General features: G+C 41.4%; 1 protein-coding gene across 2 annotated transcripts; it reads left to right on the forward strand.

The window, feature by feature from the left end:
- The first annotated feature begins 873 nt into the window (after positions 1-873).
- On the forward strand, positions 874-6,507 carry zgc:110843 (uncharacterized protein LOC541492 homolog). 2 transcript variants are annotated; one of them, XM_058408958.1, is made up of 3 exons: positions 874-1,031; positions 2,196-2,398; positions 4,871-6,507. In XM_058408958.1, exons 1-3 carry the CDS (start codon positions 968-970, stop codon positions 4,958-4,960), a joined length of 357 nt encoding a protein of 118 aa, XP_058264941.1. In that variant the 5' UTR covers positions 874-967; the 3' UTR covers positions 4,961-6,507. The 2 variants fall into 2 exon arrangements, with proteins under 2 accessions (XP_058264941.1, XP_058264942.1); XM_058408959.1 differs by having other exon boundaries at positions 875-1,031; positions 2,226-2,398.
- The last annotated feature ends 4,635 nt before the right edge of the window (positions 6,508-11,142 follow it).

Consider the following 11,142-nt stretch of genomic DNA (forward strand, 5'->3'; position numbering starts at 1 on the left):
ACTGGAACTAAAGGACCAAGCCCAAACCCCGGAATTCCATGATTTGGAGGGGTGTCCCAAAACTTTTGGCAGTATTGTGTAATTATGTAGCACTTTTAACAATGGTCATGGTCACAAAGCAGCTTTACGGAAGTCCAAAGATCCAAGATTTGTCTCGGATGAACAGGCCTGATGCGACGGTGGCAAGGGAAAACTTCTTGAGAAGACGTGAGGAAATGTTGAAAAGAACCAGAATGAAAAAAGGAACCCGTGTTCATCTGGGCGACTCGTTACTCCTCTACACCAAAGGTTTAAAGTTAAGTTACTATTTATCCCTAATGAGCAAGCCTGAGATGATGGTTAAAAGTTTCATGTATGTAGAGAGTTGAAAGGATCTTGATCACAAGCATCAGTCTTTTATTATTATTATTATTATTATTATTATTATTCATTCGGCATTTAAAAAGTGACTTGGATTTCAGTGTAAACTTTATTGCACTCTTTAGGCTGTCTGATTAAGAGCATCCTGTCCTGGGAAGGAAAGCTCTGACACTGGAGACTCCTCCCTCTTAAATCATATTCAGCATCCATCACTGTCCCTGTGAGTTACCATAGAAACGCAAATGTGTAATAATCAGCGCGTTAATAATAAACTGCTCTTACAGGAAATAAATCAGTGCTTTCAGATTTGATTATTTAACCGCATTATGATTTATAATAAACGACAGAAGTTAACTAAAACTTAAGAGGGAAAAACCCTCGGCTGCTGTAAACCCCGCCCATACATTCAATTAAAAAAAAAGCAGAAACCGGTCAAGCTGTGAGCTGATTGGTTAGCAACTCGAAGACGACAGTGAGCCAGGTCATGCTTTGATGTGATTGGCCAGCTTGGCGGTGACGCCCCACCTTCGAGTTTACATTCTGTCAGGAAGAAGGAAGTCGCGCGACCTTGTGGTGCAGTAGTGTGCAGAAATCGGTGGAAAACAAAATGTCGCTCCAAGCTTCAGGAATAACCAAACCGGGGTTCATCTCTGGACTCCGGCTCTCTAAAGGTCAGTTCTCCTTTGCTATAGTGTGCATGTGTCTCAGCTCAGAGCGTGATAAAGCAGCCATAATAGTTAATGTATCAGAGTAATCAGGCTCACGTGCCTGTTTAGGTTATTAACTATCTAGTGTAGTTTATACACATTTACCTCTTTTGTTTGTTTTTCCTTTTCTTTAAACTAAAGGTGATCCATGCTATTCATGCATCATTTAAATCCGGTGGTGAAGACGGTCTATTTGCACATATACACACCTGTACATTTATGCAATAATCCAACCAACCAATCATATGGCAGCATGACTGCATAACATTAAACAGGTGTAGGTCAGTTGCTACAGGTAAGTTTCATCAGAATGAAGGGAAAAGCAAGCTGAGTGACCGCTACATGGCTTTTAGTGGCTGAGTATTTCAGAAACTGCTGATCTTGTGATTTTCACAACTAGAGCAGATTTATTCAAAAAGAAGAACAACAACAACACCTGGAGAGCAATACCAACAATTCACAATGCATGTATCGTTACCAGTAACAACGAAACCTCAGTTATAAATCTGTTGCGTAAATGTCGCATTAAATCAAGCTGAGTTTAAATTTGTTCTGGTTTCACAAAAGATTTCTTTCAGCTAGTCCATAAATGGCAACTAAATCCGTACATGGCATAGCTGATTTGCATTTGGTGACGCCCATAAACGTCCATAAAAGGCAAAGGTCACAGTGCTAAAGTGACAAGTTAATGGAAAAAAAAACATTTCTCAGATAGAGAAGTTATGTTGACTCACGTCCATGCCAGTAGACCTGGCACTGTGCTGGAAAAGCATGCGTCAATAGTGGCTGACTTTGGCACGGAGCACACTAACGATTTACACAGAATGTCTTGTTGAAAAGTTTACCCCCCCCAACTCTTTATGTATCATGTTGCCTTCTTGAGCATCAGTGGATCACACCAAAATGAAAAAATGTTCATATTTTTGTCTTGATCGATGCACATGAAGATTATATTGGATTTTTAAGTCGCCTCAGACAGATACAGACGTCTCTGAGACACTGGGCCTGCTCTTTTCATACATTTATAGCGACACAATAGATACAGTATGTAATAGACCAGTAGCTTTATTAGTTCAAGTTTGGCTTCTTGCATGCATATGAGAGGCCTCCCGGTGTGTACGTTTTCAGATCACCTGACCATCGCCGTTCCTGTTGCAGTGGCCGCGGCTGTAGGAACATACCTGCTCACCAGATACCTCAGCAGCCGGAGCGACTCCAAAGGGAAGGTGAACCTGGAGATCAACAAGGACAACGCCAAGGTGGTGCACAGCTTCGATATCGAGGACCTCGGAAAGAAGGCCGTCTACTGCCGCTGCTGGAGGTCCAAGAAGGTGGGTGTATGTTGTGTGTGTGTGGGTGTACGTTGTGTGTGTGTGTGATGATGATTATATGATGGATATGAACATGCTGTAAAAAGCATCTAATATGTAGGTTTGGACAACATTTATATTTATTACTAAGGTTTTCCTAAGGAGCTAAAATGCTTCTTATTCACAATAACAACTAAGGATAATTGTGTGTGTACATAATAGACCGATCAGGCATAACATTATGACCACCCTCCTAATATTGTGTTGGTCCCCCTTTTGTTGCCAAAACAGCCCTGACCCATCATGCACTGTGTATTCTGACACCTTTCTATCAGAACCAGAATTAACTTCTTCAGCAGTTTGAGCAGCAGTAGCTCGTCTGTTGGATCGGATCACACGGACCAGCCTTCGCTCCCGACGTGGATCATTGAACCTTGGCCGCCCATGACCCTGTCGCCGGTTCACCACTGTTCCTTCCTTGAACCACTTTTGATAGATACTGACCACTGCAGACCGGGAACACCCCACAAGAGCTGCAGTTTTGGAGATGCTCTGATCCAGTCGTCTAGCCATCACAGTTTGGTCCTTCGTCAAACTCGCTCAAATCCTTACACTTGTCCATTTTTCCTGCTTCTAACATCAACTTTGAGGACAAAATGTTCACTTGCTGCCTAATATATCCCACCCACTAACAGGTGCCATGATGAGGAGATCATCAGTGTTATTCACTTCCTGTCAGTGATCATAATGTTGAACTGAACTCAAGCTGAACTTCTTTTCTTTCTTTTTATTTTATTGCAGTATAACTTGCAGTGAAATGAAAACTTGACCTACTTCAACGGAGACTGCATTAAAAAAAAAACAAATAAGAAATAAGTAGAAACGAAAAATAAGTATTTATAAATGAGCATTATCTAACGTTAAAGCTAAACATTGAGTAAAGGTTTATGTGCAGTAATGTGCCAGAAAATAGAAATGTAGCACACAAAGTGCAGTGTGTAGAGTGACAGGAGTCTTTAAGGCGTCCTAAGGGATCGGTGTGGTGAACTTGTCTGTGTTGAGGTGTCTGATGGCCGGAGGGAAGAGGCTTCTCCCGAGTCTCTCAGTTTTAGTCCTCAACAGAAGCCCTGAACGGACAGTTAACAGTGTGGGTGGAGTCCTTGGCGATTTTAGCCTCTCTAGTGCTGCATTGGTTGAGATGCATCCCTGTTGAGATGCAGATGAGTCAGTAGACGTTCTGTAGCTTCAGGATGGCTGAGGAGACCCTGAAATTCTTCAGCAGTCTCTGTTGAAAAGTGTGTGTGCACATATGGGAACTTTGATGTGTTGAATCCTGGTCCCCTGGGCTGTGGTTCTGCTTCCTGAAGTCCACAACCTGTCGAAGTTCAGAGACAGACTGTAAGCCTGGTACCATGCTGCTCTTTTCTCCACCTCAGCTTCGTTGTTGTTGGAAATGAAGCCCGTTACCATTGTGTGGTCAGTAAACTTGACAATAGAAGTGTGACCGTGATATGACACGGTTATGTGTGTAGAGCGAGTAGAGCTCAAGGCTCAGGACGCAAACTTGTGGAGCTCCAGTGCTCAAGGTGATGGTGTTGAATGTAAACTTACTGGACCACTCTGACTACCAGGGGTCTTCAAAGAGGGGGCATTAAATCTGAGGGTCCTGAGCTGAGCTGTAATCTATAAACAGCAGCCTCAAGTAGTTCCCTCTGTTGCTGTGCGTCTAGGTGATGGTGGTGTGTATCGGCATTACGGTTGTTACAGCATCTTGTATAAGTGTGATCAGAGAGCTTCCTCATCTTCAAAATATTAACTAAAATCTATTTCTATCTATCAACATATACACATACACCGATGATTATGAGCAGTGAGAGGTGAAGTTAATAACACTGATGATCTCCTCATCATGGTACCTGTTAGTGGGTGGGATATATTAGGCAGCAGGTGAACATTTTGTCCTCAAAGTTGATGTGTTAGAAGCAGGAAAAATGGACAAGTGTAAGGATTTGAGCGAGTCTGATGAAGGGCCAAATTGTGATGGTGAGACCACTGGATCAGAGCATCTCCAAAACTGCAGCTCTTGTGGGGTGTTCCCGGTCTGCAGTGGTCAGTATCTATCAAAAGTGGTCCAAGGAAGGAACAGTGGTGAACCGGCGACAGGGTCATGGGCGGCCAAGGCTCACTGATGCACGTGGGGAGCGAAGGCTGGCCCGTGTGATCCGATCCGACAGACGAGCTACTGCTGCTCAAATTGCTGAAGAAGTTAATGCTGGTTCTGATGGAAAGGTCTCAGAATACACAGTGCAGGACGGGTCAGGGCTGTTTTGGCAGCAAAAGGAGCAACACCAATATTAGGCAGGTGGTCATAATGTTATGCCTGGTCAGTGTATGTGAAATTCGGTAATCTGTTAAAGTCCAAAATCCACATGTAGTACTGAGTGATGTTTGGAACTTTAGGTTTATAACAGAGTTTCTGTGATTTCTTGACAGTTCCCCTACTGTGATGGCACTCACACTAAACACAACGAGGAGACCGGAGACAACGTGGGTCCACTGATCATCAAGAGGAGAGACGCCTGAGTGGCCGATCATCACCCTGCTGCTGTGTTTGATTTACTGAGAAACGGGTTGTGTGTGTGTGTGTGTGTGTGTGTGTGTACATGATTATTTCTGTAACATCATTACTATATCAGATCAGATAATAACCTCACAGCAAAATCAACTACTATCATCATTCACACTGACGCTGTGTGTGAACTGAGACATAACCACAAACCCTTAACAGGTTCACAGACTGCATTTCCTGTTGATGTTTCTCGTACCCTGTCTTCTTTTTCCGTCCGTTTAGACCAACTACACTACAAACGAATGTTTCACTCTTGAACCTTAACGGATGTGTAAGCAATTTATAAGGACGATTATTATGAACCCTAAAGTGTTCTTCATAACAAAAAAGTGTTTGTTCATGATCTCAGTGTTTAAGTGTGAGATGTGGTACTGTAGTATTACTAGTAGTAAATAACTTCTCATAGCAATCTCCATACACTGCTTCTGTGGCGCATGTGTGATCACCATGGACAAGGATTTGGATGTTTTTCCCCCACCTTCTCCATATATCTGTTTCCTCAGCTTTCTCCGGTTTTCATCCCAGCTCCTAAAACCATGCAGATTGGCTAAAGCTAAGATAAATAGCTCCACAAGATTGAACAATGCTGCTTTCCCATTGTAGATATGTTCCTGCTTCACATCCAGTGTTCCCTGGATTTACCTCTAACTCTGAGAACGTGTAAAGTAACCATAATCACTGTTACTGCATTGCTTCAGTGTTTGAAGGTCGAATAAACCTACATATCGAAATCTATGGTAAAATTTTGTCCACAGTAACACAGATGTATGATTTAACAGCAGTGAGTGAGATTTGAGTTTCTGTTCTTTTTTTTGTTGTTAGTCTGTGGAAATCGCACAAACACAGCTGCAGTGGTTAGGCGGTCGGTTCTTATTTTTCTAGATACTTTTCCTAAAGCGGATTTTCTGAACTCCTAATTCCCAGCTGCTGTTGTAGATCACATGCATAAGCAAATCGTCTCCAAAATATATTACTGCGATATGATGCATATGTGCTTTTGAAAAGTATTAAACGTGAGATTGGGGCCGGGGAGTGGCTTGGTGTTTAACCTGTTTGCCTCATGCCTCAGGAGATAGAGGTTCCTCTACCCTGAGTTTGCATGTTCTACCTGTGCTTCAGGTGTTTCTTCCTGGTACTCCGGTTGTCCAGAGGCATGCCTTGTAAGCCTTGTTTGGCATCTCTAAATTGTCTCGTGTGTGTGTGTGTGTGTGGATTCGTCCTCCCTGTGATCATGTGTATGATAAACGGTTCAGAAAGTGGTTGGATGAACACACTCGGTTAACAAAAAAGAAGAACTTGGTTGTGATTGTTACGTTATTTGGGATAGTGGTGTATATGATGTATGTTTTCTTGGATGAGTGAAACATTATATTTTAAATAAAACTTGTTGAAAATGTATATAATAACTCATTTTACAAGTGCACTGGTGTTCCATTCAGTTGACGGTACAGAAATCGACTTATGGGACATTTTTTTTAATCGGTATAAAGAAATGAATGATTTCCTGGCTGTGAGTCTGATCTAAAACGAGTCTGTTGGCTTTCAGTGTGTTTTAGACGTATGTTTTTCCCTCTGTTGGAGAACCTTACACAGAATTTTAGTGGTTGAAGGTAAACCCTTTTACACGTTACACTCTTATGAACACTTGGGGCATGACAGAGAGCAGAAATGGGTTTCATTTAATATCGTTATTTACTTTGAAGGTAGAAACTTTTCTATGAATATATTGCTCCAAGTAGGCTAGGGAAAAACAGAAATACTTATGAAAAACTACAAATACTTAAAGCTCCGAGTGTCTACTTTCATATTAAGCTCCATTGAGTGTGACATGACAATCAATACTGAACATCGGCACAACAAAACAGGAAATCTGTTTTGTTTTTGTTTTTTTTAATGGCTGCCTCCACAAGATCCCAGTTTGAGGCTGGTAGTATCATATTTCCTCTTCATGGTGTTCTTGTGTCTGAGTCTGTTTTTATTTTGTGTTGATCTGTCAACAAAAAGGTGGGTCATATTTTATAGGTGAGCTTGTACAGAGCCGCTTTCGGTACTGATGTACAGCGGAAGGACTGGAAATGTAAAAACTTTGGAGCGTTAAATCCACTAACTTTATCAATGGATGAAAACTAAAAGATGTAATGTAAACATCAAATGATGCTGTTTTAGGAAATTAGCCAACAAACCTGGCTTTGTGATGTGGAGTTACTGTTGCCACCTTAAAGATCTCCACTTTTGTAGTATAATTGTAAAGTGTAAAGTAGATCGATTTCATACAGTCGTTCCCTCACCAGTGTCTCTTGCACATAATCAGGCAAAAAAATGAAGAAAAATATCACATAACCTTCCATCCTGATGACTGACCCCCCACAACCCTCATAGGGACACTGATGATGTAAAGCAGTGGTCCCTGATCTACTGCCCAGGGCAGACTGTGGCCCTCTAAACAATGCCAGACACTTATTTTAAAAAATTTGATCATCGTATATGCATTTGATAATAAAGGTGGGCTTTCACACTTAAATTTCCTTCAGTTATTAACATAGCCTAATTATTTGTTAAATTCACCTAACCACAGAACATTCAATGTAATGTACCATCGTGAATGATGGACAGGTGACGCTCGAGCCAGCGAGAAAATTCCAAAAGAGACTACATAATGGCCGAACGGTTGGTTAAGAGAAGAGTTGATTCAGAATGCAGGGTATTTGACCAGAAGTGGACGAGTGATTATTTTTGTGTTCAGTGCAAAGAGATGCCTGTTTGTTTGAAACAGTGTCTGTGTTCAAAGAATAGAATCAACACCGCCACAGAGACAAGTATGATAGCTAGCAAGGCCAAACAGACAAAGTGTTGAAAAGTATCAAGCTGTCATTCATTTGCCTTACAGCCAGAAATACGTTAAGACTTAATATTGTTGGAGACAATTAATAAACACCTTCTGACCAACAAAAGAACAGTGATATTGTACACAACATCAAATAGCTTAGCACAGAGGTGTTGATTTAGCGTTAGCTTTCTGTACTTCAGCCGAAATGCCAAAAGACACAGCACTGAAATCCACACTGGGAGCTAATAATTTTGTTAAAACTGGTTTTATTATTTATATTTTGTTTTATTTATGACTTTGATACGGGTCGAGTACTAAAAATAAGCAGGGAATACACTTGTAAACGATGCACGCGCACTATTTGGCGTTTTCCTCAGCGTTTCTTTAAAGTGCAGCGATTCATCCATCATCCACCAGATGGCGCCATAACTTCATAACAAAACACGTGTTCCACACACACACACACACACACACACACATTGCTTCTTGTTAAGACTGCACTTGATTTTTCAAAATAGTTCAAACACGATTATCTTTTCTCCTTGGTATTTTGTAGATTATAAGAATTATACACACGTTTATCTTATTTTATCCCCCCCCCCTTCATAGTAATCCAAGTTAAGGGTGAATTCCATTCAAGCTCCATATAATTAAATGTAAATACACACAAAATGAACATCAAGTGGACTCCCTGATCCACCGTACTGAAATATTGCTGGAAAGAATTGCATCAGTGTGTGTCAGACGACATTGTAATCCACCAGAGCGGAAACAGCTTATCCGACAAAAAAAAAAAAAAGAAAAATCCTCTGGGCAGGCCCACGAGCCCCGGCTTTGCGTGAGCACACTAACTGGACAAAGAGATGTCAGAGGTGGTGTGTGTGTGTGTGTGTGTGTGTGTGTGTGTAGGCAGAAATTCAAGTGAGCCAGATCACACAACAGTGACTTGTTCTCGGTGGGTCTCTTAAAATAAAATGTACCTCTTTAAACAAATAACACAGTGTCAGGAATTGCTCGGATCATATCGTAGCGTCCACAGGAACGTAGCTTAGCGTGGGCTTCTCTAATGCTGCTGTGGAAGCAGATGGGTTTATCTGATTCCAAGCATACTGTTTACACTTTTTATATCATTTATAGTGTTGTTTTTTTTACAGTAAACAAAGTAAACTTACTCTGTAGACTGTAGCTGGTGCATTAGTTCAAGTGCTAAAGCTCACTTTGGTTTTCTTGGTGACGTTAATGGAGCAAAAGAGTTCTTAACACTGAACACCTGTCCACCCAGCCGCCAAATTCTAGTCAGATTTAGCCTTTAATACTGCTAGCCCACTTTGCTAGGCACAAAATGACCCAGCTAACACGCTAGCATTTTGTCAAGATGCTTTACATCGACCAGGCATAACATTATGACTACCTGCCTAATATAGTGTTGGCCCCGCCTTTTGCCGCCAAAACAGCCCTGACCCGTCATGCACTGTGTATTCTGACACCTTTCTATCAGAACCAGCATTAACTTCTTCAGCAATGTGCTAGATGTTGCTACTTCCGGTTGATCATGAGACTTTTTCTCCCCTCAGATGTTCCAAATATCTCTCAGGGGTGAATGTAATCAGATAGCAGGGTTGAGTGAATGTTCTGGAACTAAAAGTTTTGACCAGATTTGATAACCTATACTGGATGTTTCACAGAAAATGATGTTTCTTGCAATAGATATTAAATGTGTTCACACATCAATGCTAAAATATTCCAATCTGTGAAACATTTTAATGATTATATTTCGAGGTAAGGTGTCGTTATCAAAGTGCTGTGGTTTTTCTTCATCTAAAATGTGCACACACAAGTGGTTACCTACATGTTTGCGATGTAATGTAATTTCCTTGCAAAAGTAATAGCACCCCATAGCGTGGATTTACCCCAGTGACATTAGGATTTGCGGTGGTTTGTCAAGTGAAAATTGTAGACTGGATACTAAATTTGGAACACAACTAGCCACCATGGTCATCTCAAGCCCTGAGTCAGGCCTACAGCTTTCCGCTGTCCAACCCGCAGTGAAAACGCTTACTTACTCTTTTACTTCAATATACAGAATATCTCTCAAACTTCAGCCTTACTCGATCTGATCTTATTGTTCCCGCTGCCATCGTTTCAGGAATGCAGCATCACACCACAGGCCTTGGATTGCTGACACGACTCTTTTTACAGGACTTGACAGGAATGTCAGCATTATCACTGCAGCATCAGTATACGTGTCGTGATGAGGTCGTAGTAGTCACCAGACCGCATCCAAACCAGAACTCATGGTTATACAAGAGTTCCATGTGCTTCTTGCTCCACAATGAGGCCCTTTAATCAGCAGACAAGGCTTCTCTCTGCACAGCATGGAACAACTTCACTGTAAATAAATTCTGGACAGCTTTGCCAGAGGCCACTGTTACTGAGGTATCTGCAATAGCAGTGTTTCTAAGTGTCCAATGATCATAAATGAGAAAATTGTTCAAACATTTTTTACATTCATAAAGGCTAGTTTCACGAGGGTTTGGAACAGATTGTTCTTTTGTAGGTGTTGTAGGTTTCTCCATAGCAGCTTTAAAACTTTAAACAAAGAACACGTCTTTTACTCTTCTACAGCGTTTTCCCTCATCATAATACCAATGCCTGTGAAGTTATCAAGCACCAGAAGAAGAAGCCTTTAATAGTCACATGTACTTTACAGCAAAATCCTTTTTTTTTTTTTTTTTTTTTTTCATATCCCAGCTTGTTAGGAAGCTGGGGTCAGAGCACAGAGACAGCCATGATACAGTGCTGTTTTTTTGCAAGATTTTATTCTGCACTTCTTATTTTGTGAAATTTCTGTGCACGGTCCATTATGACAGCTACACCACACTCCAAGTGGTGGTGAAACTAGCCTAGCACACCATCCCAACCTAAGGAGTTTTCACACAGGCAGTTTATTATGAAACCGTACCCAATTAGTTTGAAAAATTGGTAATGTATAAGCTGCATGCGGACCAGGAAGCGCAGCGCGGTACAGAACCCGAGACTACCTGTAGGAGGTGGTACGAGTTCAGTTGCACTGGAACTGTGCCATGATTCCTGTGAATGTGAACGCAACTTGTACTCTGCACTTGTTCAAGCATTTTGCCTCAAATTGAGCATCATATTGAGCATCAGTGCCCAGAAAGTTACAAAAGCACTAGAGGAAGAAACCTCATATATACAGTACATTAGAGGACAATCATGTTAGGAAGTTGTGGTCAGAGCACAGGGTCAGCCATGATAAAGTATCCTTGAAGTAGGGAGGGTTAAGGGCCT

This window comes from Hemibagrus wyckioides, linkage group LG14 (genome assembly GCF_019097595.1).
Source record: "Hemibagrus wyckioides isolate EC202008001 linkage group LG14, SWU_Hwy_1.0, whole genome shotgun sequence".
In the NCBI taxonomy this organism is placed as follows: Eukaryota; Metazoa; Chordata; class Actinopteri; order Siluriformes; family Bagridae; genus Hemibagrus; species Hemibagrus wyckioides.

What these genes read in the sequence shown, in the direction of transcription:
- zgc:110843 (XM_058408958.1), top strand. Translation starts at nt 968, where the DNA reads ATGTCGCTCCAAGCTTCAGGAATAACCAAACCGGGGTTCATCTCTGGA. An exon ending in TGGACTCCGGCTCTCTAAAG is followed by an intron (nt 1,032 to 2,195) that starts GTCAGTTCTCCT and finishes GTACGTTTTCAG; the next exon opens with ATCACCTGACCATCGCCGTT. An exon ending in GCTGCTGGAGGTCCAAGAAG is followed by an intron (nt 2,399 to 4,870) that starts GTGGGTGTATGT and finishes ATTTCTTGACAG; the next exon opens with TTCCCCTACTGTGATGGCAC.